Source organism: Akebia trifoliata, chromosome 13 (assembly GCF_017979445.1).
Source record: "Akebia trifoliata isolate Shusen 1 chromosome 13, ASM1797944v1, whole genome shotgun sequence".
In the NCBI taxonomy this organism is placed as follows: domain Eukaryota; kingdom Viridiplantae; phylum Streptophyta; class Magnoliopsida; order Ranunculales; family Lardizabalaceae; genus Akebia; species Akebia trifoliata.
This window is the reverse complement of record NC_141387.1, coordinates 31,854,063-31,874,252: the sequence shown is the minus strand read 5'-3', so window position 1 is coordinate 31,874,252 and position 20,190 is coordinate 31,854,063. Positions and strand designations below refer to the sequence as shown.

At 32.8% G+C, this 20,190-nt stretch overlaps 1 protein-coding gene across 1 annotated transcript in view; it reads right to left on the bottom strand.

The window, feature by feature from the left end:
• Positions 1–13,668: 13,668 nt before the first annotated feature.
• Positions 13,669–20,190, bottom strand: part of LOC147388328 (phenylalanine--tRNA ligase beta subunit, cytoplasmic-like) — a 30,370-nt gene continuing 23,848 nt past the window's right edge. Inside the window, exons 16-20 of the mRNA XM_086420134.1 lie at positions 16,965–17,039; positions 16,777–16,884; positions 16,135–16,230; positions 15,933–16,025; positions 13,669–14,001 (exon numbers count right to left, since the gene is read on the bottom strand). Of these exons, the coding sequence (XP_086276260.1) occupies positions 13,933–14,001; positions 15,933–16,025; positions 16,135–16,230; positions 16,777–16,884; positions 16,965–17,039 (441 nt within the window). The 3' untranslated portion in view covers positions 13,669–13,932. The remainder of the gene's footprint in view (positions 14,002–15,932; positions 16,026–16,134; positions 16,231–16,776; positions 16,885–16,964; positions 17,040–20,190) is intronic.

The window sequence follows — 20,190 nt, the reverse complement described above, 5'->3', positions numbered from 1 at the left end:
GTTTCGATAATGGGCCAGGAATCAGGATCAGTGACTCCAAAAAAAAAAATAAATAAATAAAAAATTATAAAATTCCAACTGTTAAAATACAAAATCAAACGATTGAAATAAAATATTAATTTCGAGGATACATTCAATATTTGTAGATAAATCTTTACCATTAGATTTGTATTTTAATGGTGTGGAATTCTTATATTTCCATGAATCAATGGGTCCCAATCCTTTAATAATAAGCATGTTCGTGAGAATTTACGAAAAGGACCCTCTATTCTCTATGCTTTTTTTTTTGGTTTTGATAATCAGATATCCCTGTAGACGACGGACTGGGATCGTATCTTGGCTTTGTCCAGTTCATAGACCATAGTCTTGTCTAAGTACTAATCTAGGGGCAAGTGCAACATTCGCACATCACATGCACCAGGTAAGTGAGGGTGCGCCAACGTGAGTGACTCCTGAGGAATTAATGTTCATACTGGATATTGAACGCATGACTTACAAGCTTTAACCACTTATCGGTCTAAATTTGTCATTGAGCCAAACCCTTAGGGTTTAGATTCATTAACATCAGGTATGGTAGGAAAATTAGAATGTTTTTCCTCTAAAATATTTTCTTAAATGGAATACCGACTATTTTTTTTTTAAAGGACGTCTATTTTAAGGATTGATTTTTTTTCTTTTTAAGAAAATACTATTTTTTAACATTGAAAGAATATTTTCTAGGCATTCATGGAGGACTAGATTGACAATGTTTTCATGGGCATAGGTCTTGTTCATTGTAGATTAACGATTAAAAACGATGAAGAACAAATAAATATAAACCTTGGCAAGTAAAAAGTCGATCCACAGATACAACGATAGGCCTATTTCTAACTTAAAACAACATGAAAATTTTAACCAATCTAAAAACAAATAATGAAGATAGTAATGTAAAAGAACTTAAATTAGTTGAATCCACCATAACCAAGTAACCTCATTAAAATATCTAATGCATATTTCTTTTATCTCGATCCAATGAACAATTTAATGCTATTGGATCTGAAGATGAATCAATAAAGACACTTTTATAAATCATAAATTTGTGATCTCTTTTTCAGAGGACAAAATTATAAAACCTACGATTAATCATTATCGATAAAGTATGATTTAACTTGATCTAATTTAAGTTTAAATCATTAGAATTAAAATAATGAAACATAGACCTAACAATGAGTCACTAGAAAAAAAATCATGCTAAAATAATAAGCACTTATAAAACATAATCATAGATATTTTAACTTAGATTAGCTTGGTCTTGACTTCCTCAACCTCTCTAATGGAGGGCTTAGCCACAAATCATCGCAGGTTAATAAGAAGTTTGAATAAAGTAAAAAGGAAGATGAAAGATAGAAGAGAAAATAAATAAAACTGAAAGCTTCTTATTAAACTTGATCTCAGATGTGAACACACAACTCATTCTTCTAAGTACAAAGCAAATAAATGAAAAGAGAAAAATACAGAGGAAATCCAAGACCCTTTCTAATTTGTTCTGGTCCTTTTATAGAGGCTCTTAGGGTTATCCTCAATCATCGAAAATCTTTTGATATCTTTGTCGTTTGAACACGTCGAACCTTAAATTATTTCGTGAGAATCAAGTCAGTGCCACTTGAATCAAATGACTTTTTCTTTTTTTTGCACCACGGTGTAGACTCAATGCGCCATGATGATTCTCAACCAGAAAGGCCTGAAACTTGGTTTAGGTTTTGTATTGGATCCAGGGTTGCAAATACACCACAAACTGATTTTTCATTGTATAGTTGACTCATGTATCTTTGTCCAGTAAAAATAAACAATTAAAATTAGGCTCAAAATAGAATTAACACGAAATATTGAGTAAACAAACACTATGCAATGCATTAGGTTAAAACATGAGATTTATTCAATGATTCTTATTAAGAACTCGTTAATCGAGCCTTAAAGATGGACTTTTAGGCGTTGATCAGATCTACTCTTTTCTTGAGTAAGTAGGGTTGTCTATTGATCATATCAAACCTAAGATCCAATTTATTCCAATTTGATTACTTTGTATTTGGATCAAGAATTAGGGTTTCGACAATTGGCAATGAATCAGGATTTGGTGACTCCAAATCACCCTATGGTTAATAGATTGATTTACCATCTGGTTAAAACTAATTGAATATTAAAGAATTTTTAAATTCAACCCTCTAAATTCCAACATTCATTATGTAAGGTTCATGGTTGATCAACTTCGACTTGTTCTACCTTAACTGAAAATATAATTCATGAATCATGATAGAGTTGAATGCTTACGATCTTTATCAATGACTTGCTAATCAAATCAGGATCGGCCTTCGTAGTAATCACTATGTATGAAAATTTATGTGAAACCCCACACTTTCTTTATTTAATACTTGAACTACCATCAACAAGTCTACATGTGAGATATTCAACGTCAATGTTCGGTTATTAGCCGTTACGTAAGCCCAACAAGACTAGCCCCCCAACCCAATAAATACAACAACCCGTTTGTTTTAGGACCCACATTTGTTGTTAGTGCAGTACGACTTTACTCGATTAGGTCCCAATTCTACAGAGTCCGACTTTGAAGCAACTAGTCCGCTTCAAAATTTTGCATTTATTTTATGCCCTTATATTTTTGTCAATATTTAAAATACCCCCTTAGAAATGCCAAATGTAACCTAAATTAGGAGAGGGTTTTTTTGAAATTTTGAAGCGGGGTGACTGCCTCAAAGTGGGGGTCTAATAAGAATCAACTTATAGCTGTTTCCAAACATCCCAAATGTACCCCCATTTGTAATATTTATGTTATTTATTTGTATTCTCTGTAGGTATAATTCATACAATTAATCTAGGTCCCACCGAAGAAATCTCCTTGGTGAAAACTCAAAATGATCAAATGATCTTGACCCTCGATTGATTTTAGTATGTTATTGATCTCGTAAAATGTAGTCTTAATCTAGGAGATCTTCTATGTGGGACCAATTGAGTTCTGATGTATGCCACATGTCCTAATCTTATTGGTTAGATTGTGCTTATTTTGGGATTTTGTGAATTTAGGATGGAGAAACTAGAGATTAGTAAGAGAAGAAGCCAAGCAACCATTGGGGGAACTCTAGTGGCCTTGGTTGGTGCCACACTCATGTACAAGGGTATTGTAGTAATTTCCCCATTACACTATCCTCATGAATCTACTAATCAAAAAAGGTGATCTTGGATAAGGACTGGATTAAGGGTTCTCTCTTGCTCACTACTTCTTACCTTTCATTAGCAGTTTTTTTACATCTTGCAGGTTAAGTGATGAATTAAGGGTAAAATGGTAATTTGATCCCAATGATACGCCATTTATTTTTTATAATCTTTGTAGTTGATTATACCTAAACTTGACAAAATTTACTGAATTTACCCCTCTATCGAACCAAGAACTAGTATAAATTAAAGCGAACTAATTCAGGGTACGGTTCATCCTCCATTCTTGGAATCCGTTGAATTTTGTTTCGCATTAGAGTTGTGATAATCGGACTCTTTACACGTGGCATACGTAAAATACTCTCCTGACGTGACATGTGCTAGAATCATAGATTTTATGCCTCGGGATACACATATGAATAAAATCTATGAGGATGTAAAGATATGTATCCCGAGACATAAAATCTATATATGGTTCTAGCACATGTCACATCAGGAGAGTGTTTTGATTATGCCACGTGTAAGGATGTACATTCGAGTAAATTCAAACCGGATCAAATTGAATTTTTGGATTCGGTCTGGGTATGAATAAAATCAAGACCAACCCGAAAATCTCGGGTTTAGATTCAGTCCGGGTCGAAGTATTAAAGGTCAAAACCGAACCAAAATTTTTGTGAATTTTTAAGATTTGGGTTTGGGTATAACCGAAATTCAACGGTTTGTATTGAAATATTTTTAAATAAAATGGAATTTAAGGGAGTTGAACATCGGATGTGACCATGCCACATTGTCTCACCTACTCGCCAAGTACTACTTTGTGCTAAAATTAGTAAAAATAAAACATAATATAATAAATCGATTCTTGGTTCAAGTTTCGATCCTTAGAATAGGTTTGGTCCGGTCTTGGAGGAGAAAATCCAGACTTGAATCGATATCTGTCGGTTTTGGTTCGGTCTTAATCTGAATTGGTTCGATCTGATTTTTTTGTCCGAATTTCGGGTTCCGAGTAAAATGTACATCCTTAGCCACGTGTGAGAGTCAGAAAACCATTAGGGTTATCAAACTCATTATAATATGAATAACGATAAATTGACTCCACTCTGCCAAACTCTCCCCACATAACTATGCAGAGAATCATAGTTTTTTCTCAGAATACACAACTACACATATTTACGTGGATGTGCAGTTGTGTATCCCAAGGAAAAAAATCTATGATTCTATGGACAGTCCCATGGGGAGTTAGAAAATCAAAACTCTTATAACATTTGGAAGATACAACATATTTACTTTACTTATCTTACATATAGAGAAACTAGTAAAGATATTTTATATTACGTTTTTGCGTTGCTTTCTTTCCCTTCAAAGACATTTCAATCTTGCCATAAACTTTGGCTTCTCTTCAAAGCAAAAGTCATCAATCAACTTGATATTTTATTTTTATTTTTATTTTTTTTTTGTCATCTTCCACTTGATTTATGATTTAAATAAACGAATTTATAGAATTTTGTTCTATTAAAACTTTAAATGAATTTACAAAAGGGATGCATGATTTGAGGCAATGAACTAAATCTTAAATAATAAATTTAACAAAGAGATGAACTTGTCGTTGAAATTTTTTTTTTTGGGACATGTATTCAATAAGAGTCATGCTAGAGTGACCTCGGGATTGTACCTCATATCACACATCCTGACGTGAAAGTGTAGGAATCATAGAGGCTTTTTGACTTGTATCTCAATGAAAAGCATTTATGCTTCCTACATGCTTTCACGTCAGGATATGCGATATAAGGTACAATCTTGAGGTCATTTTAAGATTATTCATTCAATAAATATATGTACAACGTACCTAATATTGAAGTTAAAAAAAATTATATATATTCATTATCTCAAGTACATCTTTACCACTATATAAATCCCTTAACCCCATTAATTTTGACATCTCACATCTCTCATTTTCTTTCCACATTTTTGTGAGAAATTATTCTTTTCATCTTAATGTTAAGCATCTCAAAAAGGCAAGGTATACAAATTCATGTTAAGTAGTGCAAACTTGTAGAGAAAAATGATCAGGTCCAAGTTAAGTTGAATCCCAGAGATAGGGTTGTCATGTTCCTTTGCACAAATGAGAGACTCTGACCATCATCTTGAAGAAACGTTTTCACACTTCTTAGTCAAGTTGATTGCTTAGGGATCATGAAAAAAAAAATTTCAAATAAAATCAATCTCGAGTGGGATTTTCTAACACTTTTAACATTACTTTGGACAAGTGATTTATTCATTTTTCAAATATATCATTCACTTTGGGGTTGTTTTGGAGTCATTACCATTCATATTTGAAATGGGTGTGAATGGTCACCCAGATTGTATTTTTTCAAAAAATCATATTTTTTTGGGTATTTGATGACTCTCGTACGAATAATGTGCATGGTTCAACCTTTAATTCTAGGTAAAGGGGTCCATTTAATGGAGTAGGAAAGGTGCTAGGCACCCTACTCCATCCACCATTAGTGGTAACCTCGGATTCGATCAACTTTTAAAAATAAAAATAAAATGATAGAAATCGAAAATTCAATATGTACCTTCAACTATGAGGAGCTTTCGGTGCTGGTTCAAACCATTGAGGGTACCCTTATTGAAAAAAGAGCTCTTTTGTGATTCAAACCATTGTGGTGTCTGCAAAAGTGTAAAAAAGGGGATGAGTAGAAAAGGGAAGTTAGAAGGGGTGTTCTTTGTTCAAACCACCTTGATATAATCTTGATCTTCAAAGATGTGCTTCTTTTTCTTTTCTTGATTTACTTGAGAGAAAGTTGAGAGTTGAGAGTTGAAAGTTGAGACTAGTGAGGTGAGTTGAGAGTGGAGAACGTTATATTTTTAGAGGGTATTTTCTTAATTTTTCATTAGGGATTTAGAGTTGAGAATGAGGGGGGTTTTATAGAGTTTGGGAGTTATTTTGAAGGATAGAGTTGGGTGAAATGATGAGAAGAGGTAGAATGGTGTGGGGTTTAAGAGAGATGTGAAGGTAAATTAAAAGGGATTGGAGGGTATTTGTGTAAGAAGGTTAAATGGGTTGATTTACAACCCAAATGGTTTGGATCCTACCCAACTCATTTGAGTGAAGTATTTGGTAAGGTGAGATGATGGGTGTTTAAGAGGGTGGTTGTGATTGAGTGGTGTTTGATTTAAGAGAATGGAGGGTGTAAGAGGGTGGTCGAGAAGGTGAGGGAGATGGTGACATGTGGCAAAATGTGTGGAGATTAAGAGTTTAGATTAATTGATAAGAGAGGATGAGTGTTTGATTTGAGAAGTGGGGTGTAGGTTTAGGTTATAGAGATGGGTTTTGTAGGGAATGATGATGATAGATTAGGGGGATATGTAGGTTGTAAGTGTTTGATTTAAAAGAATGGATAGTGTAGGTTAGGGGGGAGGTGTATATTGGAGGTGTGGATAGATGATATTTAGAGAAAATGTGATGAGATAGGTTGGAGATGAGGGAGGTCAGTTGAGGTGGTGACATGTGTCCCACCTTGATGATTGTGGTGATTGGTTGTGATGTTGAGTTGGGTTTGGGTAATGAGTTAGGCTTTAGGCTTTGGTAATGGATTAGATTAAAGAATGGTTGGGTTTTAAGTTGTAGGTTGGGCTTGGGTGTATTGATGGATATGATTAATTTAAATGGGCTTAGGTGATAGATTTAGGTTTGGTTGGGAAGTGTAGAATAAGGATGGATTTGGACTTGTAATGGGTTGAATTTAAGAATGTAGGAGGGTAGTGAGGTGTTTGGGTCCATGGGCCATGTGAATAGCCTTGGGCCGTTTATTGAAAAAAAAATGATAAAATACATTGGATTTTATAGGTTTGGACTTCGGAACCCATTCCAATTTTTACGATTTTTGGGGTATTTTGCATCGAGGGCCCATTCAAATTTGGGTGTCTACACTCACCAAATAAATATTTAGTTTTATTACATGCCTTTTGAGTTTTGTAGTTTGATTAATATATGATATTTAAACTTGATAAATTAATGATTTTAATATGTTATTTATATTAATTTTTAATGATTATTAATATATTTTAACATTGTGGTTGTACTTTCTAATATGTTTGCATGCTTGAATTATATACATAAGAGAATCAAAGTAAGGAATCTAAACAAATTAAACTAATTGAACCCATAAGCAAATAATATTTTCCTAACCCAACAAACTAGATTCGTTTTAGAGTTAATCACAAACCACGAACCCAAATTCGAGCGAAGCAAGTAGATGAACCAAACAAGGGAAGATTCGAATAGATATCAAGCTAGCCTCACTCTTAGGTTTTCTTTTGATTTTTTATCTTTTCCACCCAAGAAATTAAAATAAAAAGAATCTAGAAGATTAATCGTAAAGATAGTTGATGTTTTGCAAGTAAAAAAATTGGTGTGGCAATAGAATATAAGTTCTCAAAAAATCTTAAATCACAACTCGAGTTGAGACATTGACTCAATGAGTTATTGAGTGTGTAGACACCCCATTTTTGCCTGGATCAAGTCCGAGAACACTAAAAGCTTTTAGAAAAAGAATTTGACTCGAGTCAATTTTCGAATGGTTGCAAGAACCAAATGTAGAGCCAATAGATAGTGGCATTTCTATAATTTCTGGCCTGGTATGGAAATGACCAACTGTCAAAAGATAAATTTATGCAGTATAGAGGTAACCTACGGCCAGGCTTAATTTTTAGCCTGGCCATAGGTTACCAATAGCTAGAAGGAAATTTTCACATGGTATGTAAGTGATCAACAACTATAAGAAAATTTTGCACTAGTCATTGGTCACGTAAGGCCAATTCTGTTAGATAGCTAGGAGGCGCATATGCATTTGAATTTGTTAAGGGTTAATTACCCTTTAAGCTTCATCTTAATTGTTTTTTTCCTGAACAAAACCTTGCCATTATACTTTTTACCCTTGTTTTATTTGCCTAAATAATATTTTTATCCATCTTTTTAGTAATTTAATAAGTTCTCTAACAATGACCTTTGGTCAAGTTGGTTTCACTTAAGGCCAATTACCCCACTAACCTTGGTTTGTTGAGACATATTAAACACAAATCTCCCTTCTACCCTTTCTACACTCTTTACCATTCAAAAAGTTCTCATGGCATTCAATGTAATATAATCAATGTCTATAACTTTTGACTAATTTGTCCACCCAAGAGAATTCTCTAGAATTTGTGTCTAATGACCAATCTATACCTAATTTGTTAAAGATTCTCTTAAGGGAAATGATCAAAAAATCAAAATCCTTCCATCTAATTACATGCCATTTGAGTTGTTTCATTCTCAATTGACTCAAAGTTAAGGTCTTAGGATCCTTTTAACCTTCATTAAGAATTCTCTAGAACTTTTGGGATGTTTACCATCATACCCATTGATGATCAAGATTGGTAAGACTTAACAAGAGAATAACAACCATCAAGACCAATGTTAAAAGTTAAAAATGACATTTTGCATTGAGGTTTTATTGCAAATATTGAGAACTACTTTATTTGGGACAAGTTTATCTCTAAAGATCTCCCAAACTCCTATAAATATGATCCTTATTCAAAGCAAAAGGAAAAAGGAAAAGGAATCTAAATTTCTGTCCAAATTTCTCTTCAAGAAGGAAGAGCTCTAAAAAAGAGAAAATTCTATTCAAATAACCTTCTAGCATACATAAACTCTGTCCAAATTCATTCCCAAACCTATAAGAAGCTCAAACCAATAAGAAGAAGAAGAAAGAAAAAAGAAGAAAAATCAAGGTAGGGTTGAACCCCCATTTCTTCCCTTTTAAATTCCTCATTCTATCTAACGCCTTCTTTGCATTTTAGCAAGTTTATTTCATGTTTGCTTTCCTTACAATGATGTAGATCTTAAAATTGTTTTATGAGGCTTACAAGAAGAGAATAACATCTCCTAAAGGCAATCTCTTCCTATAAATCTTCAATAAACTCCTTAAAAGTACTAAAGTAGGTTTTACTTTCTTTTTTTGTTTATGCAATTTAAATTTATAGTGTAGATGTTCTAATCTCTTTATTTTACTTGCACTTTAAATTTCCTAAAATAATAATTCTTCTTGTTTATCCATTTTGATGGCAATTGAGCTAGAGAGTAAATCTTCCTTGAAAGTAATCTTCTCTTGATAAGTACATTACATGCATACACTTTGCACATATTCACTTATAAAATTGCTACAAGTAAGAGTGTAGGTCCCTATTGATTTATATTTAACCTTTAGAATCAACAAAAACAGTCTAAAATGGACATATGACATGCATAAGGCCTTTAGCATTTCCATGGTGATGTCCAACTCATGGACACCCCCGCAAAGGCTAAACCAAAAATAAAATGCTCCCAAATGAGCACATAAATTCTAAAAGAGCTCTTTGGTTTTAAAAAGGTGAAATCCACATGGATTTTAACCAAAATTCTTGGCTCATAAAAAAATTACAGGAAGTTATATTTTCATTTTTTAGCTTAATCATTGTCTCATTTTGTTCTATTTCTAAAAATTAGACTATAAATCTTTTGAAATAGTCTTTGGATCCAAAAGAGGGGTGAAATCTTCATGGATTCTCATCAAAATCCTAGGCTCACACAAAATTCCAGTAAGCACCTACTTTTAGTAAAGGCTTGTTCATATCGATTTGTCCATTTTTCAAAACAAAACTATAGTTGATTTTCCTTAGTTTTCTTTCTTTTTAAAATCAATCTAATATTTTAAAATCACGTCTATAGTCATATATTGGTAACCATCATAGGATGAGTGGGACAAGGTGTAACCATCATAGGATGAGTGGGACAAGGTGTCTAACACCTTCATTATCCCTCAACCGAACTTCCTTACAATAAATCTGTAAGTAGATCATTTACTTCATCTTTTGAATATATGAGTCACCACAAGCTAAAAACTAGATTTCAAAAATATTTTCTTATAGTGTCCATTCACACTTTAATTGAATGGTGACGACTTCTAAACTTGTGTAAATGAGCTCAAACTTTTTTCAAAGATTTTGAAGCTTGCGTATTTACAAAGTGAACTCGACAAACAAACTGCAAAGCAACCATAATACCAGATTACTTAGAAATTCTAGTCAAGTGGGGTCAAATAGGATTGGTTATGAGTTTTTTTTTCTTTTTTGGGCAGGCCGCACGTACCACTACCTTCTACTGTGCAACATTTAAATATAGCCACATAGTGGAAGGGCGCATAGAGATTCGAAGTCAGAACTTGGGGAGCATACCCAATCCATCCTTACCATCTCAGCTAACCCTCGATGGGTTGATTAGTTATGAGTTGACTTTGAGAATTTCAAAACTATATATATGATTATAATTAAACCACTAATCGAGTTGATCAATGACACAGACAACAACAATCAAGAAATATCCAGCCCCAATTACTTTCATCTCATTAACATGCTTAATGGGGGCATTGCAAGCAATGGTTGTGAGTCGTGACATTGGTCTTGGATCGTAAAGCTTCTTCGTGGAGGTTGAAGACGGACATTAGCCTCCTCGCTCCGTTCTACATTGTAAGATTCTCCATCTAATCTCTTCTTAAGGATGGTGTCACTAAGTAAAAAAGGGGTAAAACTCTCTATGAGAAAAAAGGGTTAAATTTGACGGATCTTGGCATAGAATTTACCCCTTTGCATGTAATAAATTAAAAATGAATTAATACTATAGTCACAAGCACTAGGTGTATCTCAAATATATATGCAGAGAGAGATCAAACTATGTTGTATAAAATATTCAAGTATTTTTACAAATATTATTAAACTTGCCATATTTTTTTTAGTATTTTTAAAAATTATCATATATATGATTTCATAATTATTTACTTTTACCAAAACGATTATATATCATATGATAACATTTTCTATTTACCCTTCATGTGAACCTTCGCTCAATTCAAGGGAATAAAGGTAAATTCATCAAAAATATCTCCTTAATGACCATACATTAAATAACTGTTTTGGTAAAAAGGATAATTGCAAAATCATGTATATGACCATTTTTGTTCAAATTAAAAAAGATGACCAATTTAATAATACATAACTGTTTTAGTAATTTTCCACGACTGAAAATTACATTCATTTTTTCTTAATCATGGGTATGGTAGAAACTACAAAATAAATAAAGCTTAGCAATAATCATAATAATAAAAGACATTCAAATTGCAGGGTATTATGATAATAAAAACTTTTTTTCTTTTTGGACAGGTGACTTGAACCCATGACCTCAACTCAATATAGCAAATTTGATATGTTTTATTTTCTCAAGTTGACACACAAAGTTATCGAGTTGATGTGACTGGAACATACATGTGAGCCGACCTGACATGTGACAGAATCGTAGATTTTCTTTCTAGAGATACACAACTACACATGTTTATGGGTTGTGCAATTGTACATCCCAAGGAAAGAAAATCTATGGTTGTGTCACATTGCCACATCGAGAGAGTGGAGGGGGAGTTAGAAATCACGACTCTTTTGGATTTTCAAAAATGCCCTCAACCTTTTTTGTCTTTTGGTATAAAAAAGAGGGGCATTTTTGTATTTGTAAGAAGGAACTTGGGTAAATATAGAAAAACTCAATGGTGTGGTCATATAATTATTGTGTTAGAAAAAGATGGTACCATGATCTCTTCTAAAATTTAGGTTTCATGAGTGATGAGAAAACTATTTTATCAAAATATTCAATTTATAGAGAAAATGTCTTTTGTTATTTGCACACACCAAAATATTAAAATGGGGTTTGTTCTTAATTTTAAAGGGTTAAGATAATCTTGAATAAAACACATTAGATCTTGGGGTTTCGGATCGAAAAATATCTTTTCTGAGGTACAAAACTTGTGTACTCCATGAAAAATGCATGGTCTACATTATTATTTCTCACTTATAAAATATTTAGTACATTTGTTATTTTATTTTTTTTAAATTTTGACGAAAAAAGAAGAGTGCAACGATGAGAGCATTGAGGTTGAGACACTAACACCATTACCTATTAAAGAGAAAATGGAGAAGTAATGTACATGGAATTCAACTATGTATTGATCCATGCTAGAAATGCAGGAAAACAGAAATGCAATTTTATTTTATTTTTTTCCTGGATTTTCTTTTGTTTCTATTAAAGTAAAATAAAAGGTTCTTTTGTACTCAACTTATGATGAGATGCTTAGTTGTGGACATATTGACAAAAATCTGAGATTTTTCTAAAAAAAAGTCGCAATTAAGTCATGATTTTAGTAGTTGTTGATTAAATCACGATTTATTTAGAAAATTGCAAAGTTTTTGAAAAAAAAATCTTTGATTTGTCAAAGAATCATGATTAGTCATGATTTAATCCCCATGTTTTCAAAGAAGTATTAGTTTTTTCTTTTAATATATAAAATATATTTTTTATACTTAAAAACAATTATTTCTACTTTTTAATTTGTCCGATGTTTTACTGACTTTCTGAAGCTTTCTCTTGCCGAATTATTCCTGAACACAACTTTTTCACTACATTTGTGAAAAAAATAAAAAAAATTGAGGGGAAACCCAATTTTAGATTCCTAATCTTGTACATTCCTTCTAATTTAGGAGTGTCGAATTGAATCTGAATCGGAACCCAAAAATCTTGGTTTGGTATCCCTTATTTCTATACTTGATTACAGACAGATCTAAAAAGCATTAAATTGGCAAGAATCAAACTGATTAGGTAACCAGAACCGCGTGTCAGTGTTAATTAAGAATCGGAACGAAGCTTTAAAGCTTGCTAACCAAGGGATTGATATGTACTCTAGAATGTTGATTGAAGCAAGGAGAATACGAATGAATGCATGGGAATTAATGTAATGCATGGATTGAGACAATTAAATGTTGTATCAAGTATCGTTCATCAGACCCCAATTTTTTTACGATGATAAAGATGACGATGTAATAGCGCTAGAGATCTAAAATGCTATGGTGACTTGTCCCAATGCATTGCAAGCAAAACCACCAGCACCTACGTGCTCATGATCGCCCAACTTTGTGCCATTTACATTAAATTTAATCAAGTCGATGCAGAGGAATGTTTACCATGAAACACAGTACGGAGAATGAATACAGTGAATGGGCATCAACCGTGGTGGATCAGTGTTTACATGCATGGATGATGCTTTCAAGGGGCAGATTGGAAAGGTTCCATGAAGATGAAGGCCCTGCTTTGTATGCTGCAAATGCGTTGTACAAGTATCCCACCAAGTCAAAAGTTCAAATTTATTGACTAGTAGACATGAATTACCTCAAGCCAAACAACTCTACTGCTTCAGTTGTACATTACTATCTCATGCACAAAGATATCATGATGTCCACGAAAAGAAATTTTACTAATTACAAGTTCTTTTATTATTATTTTGGGGTGTAAATAAATACCCCTAAAGTACACATTGTATAGATTGATCAGTTTAAAAGAAATAACACTTGAGATTCAATTATTATGACATTTGAAGGTGGATTTCCAATTGAGCTAACCATGATGAAAACACGAAAATTTCCTCACAAACCCATGATGAAAATGCAAAAATTTCCTCACTTGTACTCCAAATTCAACTGGTTTTACTATTTTGGTTGACTAAAAGCCCAATTCAATAAGCAACTAAAAAATGATACCTTAATTTCTTTGGAAGGAAGTAAAATATAGAGAAGAGAAAAAGGAAAGATACATTTCCCACCACAAATTCAACTCTATAAGAAGCATCCAATGTCAAGTTCCACGTAGGAGCATGGGTGAGAAATCTCAAAGTTCCTCAAGACCTGAAAAAAACCAAGATGGGAAACAATTACCATTTATACAAAACCACCATTAGACACACGAAACGGTTTCAAGAATGGGTATGTGGTAGGACATGAAAAGAAAGTAGAAAATTCAGTCCAATTAAAGAACAATGAAGTATAATTTCAAATATGATGTACAGAGCAAGAAAGCAAGAAGAATTATGACTAGAATGTAAGAGAACAATGAAATTGTAATCGATAACAATAGTATACATGCATATGACATCATATATTGCCTGAGGTTATAACCAGAAAATCTATTGCCTACAAATAATGGAAGTTGTTCCATAAGTAGTGCCGTCGAACAGACCAGAGATTATGAAGTTAGAGAATTCTTATCAAAACTAGATTTCACCGTGGGGCACTGCATGTCATCTTCAATTTTTTATTAATTTATCCCAAATATATATATAACCTTAGTTTGAAAACAGGGTTATGAGTTTTATAATTAGTTTTGCAGGAATTGTCAATGGTGGGTCCATGATAGGGTTTGCAAATCTTCCTAAATCACTAAAATCTATGAAGTATCAACCTTTTCTACATTCATACTCTACAAAGCAACAACGAGGATGCTGATTTGTAGGGAAAAGGTGTATCAAGACAATGGATGCACATCGGAATTTCTTTTTTTTTTTTTTTTTTGTTCCCTGTTCTATTTTCCAAAAAAAAATTCCGCTTGGGCAGGCGTGTGATGGTGGTGGTGGGATAAAAATATTGCATCGATGTAAGAGGACATAAAACATTTAGGGAAAGAAGTATGCTTTGGCATGTGCCCAATCAACCTAAATGAAATCGTTATAAGACACAGTAAGATCAACTATCTATTATTGAGGTAACTGTTGGATAATCAACAAACATGTGCATAGATTGAGCATATGAGAGATCAAGATGCTGAAAAAGATGAATAGAAAAAAAAAAAGAGTGCATAAGTGAAAATGTAATAGTCCCAATAGGTGATGCAATATATGAGAGTCAATAGAAATGATTTGGTCGTGTGCAGAAAAAGGCCAATTAGAGCCCCAATCAGAGGGAATGTGCAAGTTGAAGGTTTTAAAAGAGTGACAAAAAGGAACGTGGATTGAGGTAATGTGGGAGCATATGAACACATTCATTTTAACAGAAGACATGGCTATAGAAAGAATTGAATAGATGAAGACTCGTTCAACAGATTGTAACAAAAAACTCCATTTTTTTAAAATGTCCCGTTTAAAACGCCTTTTTTAATTCTGACAACTAAAACCAAAAAAACAAAAAAAAACATTTATTTTTTTAAGAAAAAAAAGAGTTTTTAACGTTTTAAACACCTTTTTTTTAATAATAGAAATTATAAAACCCCTTTTTTGTAGGCCTATGGTTAATTTTATAGTCTTATGGATGTTTGTGATTTGATTCATAAATATTATTTAATATGAAATTTCATAATAATGTCTCGATGTTATGATTTTTTAATTTTTTTCAATAGTGTCGTATTCTACTCTAAAGATTCATCAATGGTTAAAATTATATTAGCATCATAAAATGTATAATTATGTATGGAAACGTGTTATTATGCATTCAGTATTCAATAGTTTTTTTTTTTTGCTCAAAATACATTGGAAACTTAAGAGTAAATGTCTAATATATTATTTATATCACATTTTTTTCATAATTTTAATATACGTTTTTTATTTTTATATTTATCATTTTTTTTCCGTTTTGTTTTCCCCTTTTTCCAAAGTTTTCCCTTACTGTTTTAAACCTGTATTTCTACTTGTTAAATAGCAAACAAAGGATAGCCCCGGCAATCTTATCCATTAGTAAATTGAGCAGTGAGATCTATGATGCAAGCAGAAAGGAAAAATAAATAGCACTCAATTCTCAAATTATCTCATTCGTCTAATGTGCATTTTACTGATGATAATTGAACAAACCTCTGGATGAACAATGCCAAAGCTGCCAATGTGCTTCCCTTTAACAACAATGTTAGCTTGTCTACCCCGAAGAAACTCGGTCTCCTCAGGCTCCTTCAGTAAATAAACAAAGATAATAAGTATGGGGTCGTAATCAGTAGAAAGAGAAGACTACAAAATGTGAAGCAAACTTAAGTTAGCGAAGTTCCAAAAAAATCCTTACATTTGAAGCTGCTATGTAATAACCTGTATCGTCTCCAGTTGGAACCCAAGGTATGTCAACAATTTCCATAATTCTGAGAACTAAACCATGAATTACCTGGAAATTAAAATTTGAAAGTTAAGAATAACATTGCTTACAAATTTAGAGAGCTGCTATTAGCACCCCAACTTTTACTTATTACACACCAATTTCTTAAATTATTTATCATACCCCAAATAAAGATCAAAACACACCCTTGGCTCAAATTATAATCCCAACATTACAAATCATTATAAGACTGGTTCAAACAATTTCAGTAATTGTTTACAATTATGATTAGGCTCATACAAAATCTTAAACCCAAAAAATTGAAATCTAGCAAGAGAGAGAGAGAGAACTTCTATTTGTGCCCTAACTTTTACTGATTTTCAACTATTCAATGATTTCCTTTATTTTTTATTGGGGTGTAATAAGTAAAAGTTGGGGTGCCAATAGCAGCTCTCTAAATTTATGATAATATCATAGTACTTCAGAATGCAGGCATGCCACCATAATAAAGATTCCAAATTTTAATCAAAGTATGAAGCAGTACGCAAGATAAATCAACAAAATGTTACGGAGGACGAAATTGCACATTAAACTCATCTTTCTAGAAAATTGTACCTCAAACCCTGAATCTTCACCGGAATACAATGCTGCAAGATGCCGCTGATTCTTTGCACCAACATCTTTCATCTCATCCAATAACACTACATCACCCAGTTCAAATATCTACAACAAATAATTCAATGGGAAAGAGTCAGACTTGCACCCTTTCATTTAATAGAAAAATTGTACATAATAAAATATACCTTTATGGGCTTTGGATGGTAATTGTTTTCTCGAACAGTTCTCAATATACCCGGCATGAGAGTTGTTCTAGTAGCCTGTGAAAATCGGGGACTTGGTTACTAAGCTTCAATACTTACAATGACCAGAAAAAACCCAAGAAAAGGAAACATTTACTACTAAGACTTTAATCACATAACCGTTAATCCCAACAAAAAAAAAATCATGGAAAATAACAGGTATGTTGAAGTTCTATGACATGGTTGGCCTTCTTTTACATGTGAACCATCAAGATAATGGTTGTGTCAATGCAAATGGGAATCCAAGAAATAAAATAAAATAAAAACTGACAGTATCAGTGGTGCATGGGTCAAGTGTCACAAAACAAGAACTTTATATGGTTATGTGTCATGCAGATATCCCATACCAATAAACTGCTCAGAAATAGGTTTATTTATCAAGCCACATTTGCCATAATTAAACCCGTTGTGATCAAGTGGAAACCCAAGAGAAGAGAAAAAAGAGTTAATTACTCAATCATCAACGAGTGCTCCATTCAAACTAAAGCAGTACCTAAGTCAAGTAGAAACATTTTCCCGCTAATGTTTCCTTAACCCCAGACAAGATCATAAACAGTGCCCAAGCTTCTTTGATCACTCCCATATCCCACATCAGTATAGAGTTCAACAATATTTTGGTTCCCAGTTCCGCAGGCAGTGCAATGAAGCTCATGGTGATCATAGTTGAAAACTTAGTAATTTCTCAAATTTTGGTTGAAATATTTTTGATTTGGTTGGAACTTGACTTGATTTTTAATGCGGAACGCAAATCAAGGTCAAGGGTTCCAACGAAAAATTTGTATTTATTTAGGTTTTTTACTTAATTGGGTCTAGATTTATCATTTTATCATTCAAGATTATTTTAGATTAGTTATTTTTTTAGTTTTGAGTTGTTTTTTTAACTTTATTTTTATGTTTTTTGGGTTTATTTTCATCTTTTATTGGCCCATGGCCTTAGTATAATATTTAAGGGCAATTTAGTAACTTTAGTTTATCTTTTATTTAAATTTATTAAGGTTGAAAAATTAAGAGAGAGACAGTTACGAAAATTAGATTATTCTATTAAGTATTTTAGTTCTATTAGGACTCTTGGTTGATTTTCTTTATTTATTGATTGTATTTTCTTTTGAATGTTGGTACATTCATCATGATTGATGCCATGAAAATTATTTGGGTGATTCCAAAGTAAATATCATTTTTTTCCTTTAATCTTCTTCTTATCCTCTATCTTCTTTTGTTTATTTGTGAAAGGTCAAGAAACCATCAAAAACCCTCTAATCCTTTCAAGAACCCAACCCATAAACTTTGTTTTCTTGATTTTTCAAGAAATCTTGAATTCTTGATTTCCTAAAATTTTAAATTATTGGATCTTGATTCTTAAAACCCCTTCCTTGATTTTTTATTTTTAAAACCCCTTTTTTGATTCTTGAATCTTGAAACCTACAAATCCCATTTTATTTTAACCTTAATCATTCTCCACTTTCTTTAACCCTTACTTCATTAATCTCTTTTCAAATCTAATCCAAATACCCTAAACTTTCCCCTAGTCGTAATTTCAAAATGTTGTAATTGGAAAACTTTTGTGTTTTACATTTCAACATATAGCCAATTGGTATTTTGGAAACCATTTTCCTATTGTCACCCAAATCGTTAACCCAATCCCCAACCAGATTTCCCTAAACCCCCTATTTTCCCTTTCTTCCCTCACTGTTCTACATCAATTTTACTTGGTGACCATAATTTGCTGATTAATTTCTTTGTTTTGCTGCCAAGTATAAATCACTACTAATTTCAGTTGAAACTTTGATCAGCAATACATCTCGATCAGAATTTTCAAAACAGAAAACTAAAAAGTGTCAAAAATATACCAACGGAATGAAAGATTTCAACCAAAGCTTATAAAGATATACCAAACCCACTTGTATAGGACCAAAATGATTAACTACACCTAAATTAATTATCGTTTTAATTGCTCATTTCCTAATGTTTACCATGAATATATACGAAACGTTTATAATATGTTCATATCAATTAAATTTTTTGTCCACTGATCAAAATATTTCTAACATTGCCAAATTGATTGTGATTTAACTAGAAATCGAAATTATCAGCCTTGACCGTGACATAGTGGAAACCCAATAGAAGTGCCAAATGAGTTACCAATCAACCATCAAGAAGTCCTAAATTTGAACTAAGACCTCCAAGACAAGAAAAAGTTTTCCAAGTTGTAATCATCAAATACGAATTTTATTTGCCTAATAAAAGCCTCATTCAAATCCATTGAAAAACCAAATTTTGACTTCAACTACATTTCAAAAAAGAAAAAAAATTCCCACAAAAAAATGCATTGAGATGAAGAGAAAAGGTTTTGGTAATCTAGCCACAGAATTTTTCTCCCACTTCAAACAATAAAAATTGAAGGTCATGTTCTTTTTTAATAAGTAAAATTCATTAAAAGAAAAGGGCGATCAAAGAAACCAGCCCAACTACAAAGACCAGACAAGAAAACACTACAGCACAGATAAATTACAAACCTTCTCTCATCTAACTAAAAGATCTTCAAAGAACACCCGTCTAAGCACCTTAAACAGCTTACCCCATAAATATAAAAAAGACCAAAGATTGACATAATCATATCTTCCATGGCCTGCTACTTATCTTCAAAAATCCGTTTGTTTCCCTCCTTCCAAATGGCCCAACAAATTGCAAAAGGGGTAAGGTTCCACAGAATCCTCTTTGCCAGCCCAAAAGAAAACCCCCAATTCATCCATGATTGGAACAAAGAGCTGACGGAAGAAGGAAAACACCCGATGACTTGGAATAAAGAGAGGAAGTGCAACTAGATCTTTTGAGATGATGAACAATGAATTAGGATATCGTTGGTCCACAAATTCCTCATTCTTCTTGCACAGATAGCAGAAGTTAGGCAATGTGAAACCACTCCAAATAATCTGGTCAATCATTGACAATTTCCTCAGCACTGCTTCCGAGACGAAGAACGCCACCTTACCCTTCATACCCCAAACACCTTCTGCAACGAAAGAAGTTTGGGGGGATTGGCTCAACAACTGATAGAACGATTTGATAGGAAAAACACCATTCTTTGATCCTTCCAAAATTCTGCAATCATCCAGAACATCCCCAGTTGGAACTGTCTCAACACATATTGTTAAACTTGCCACGCCACACC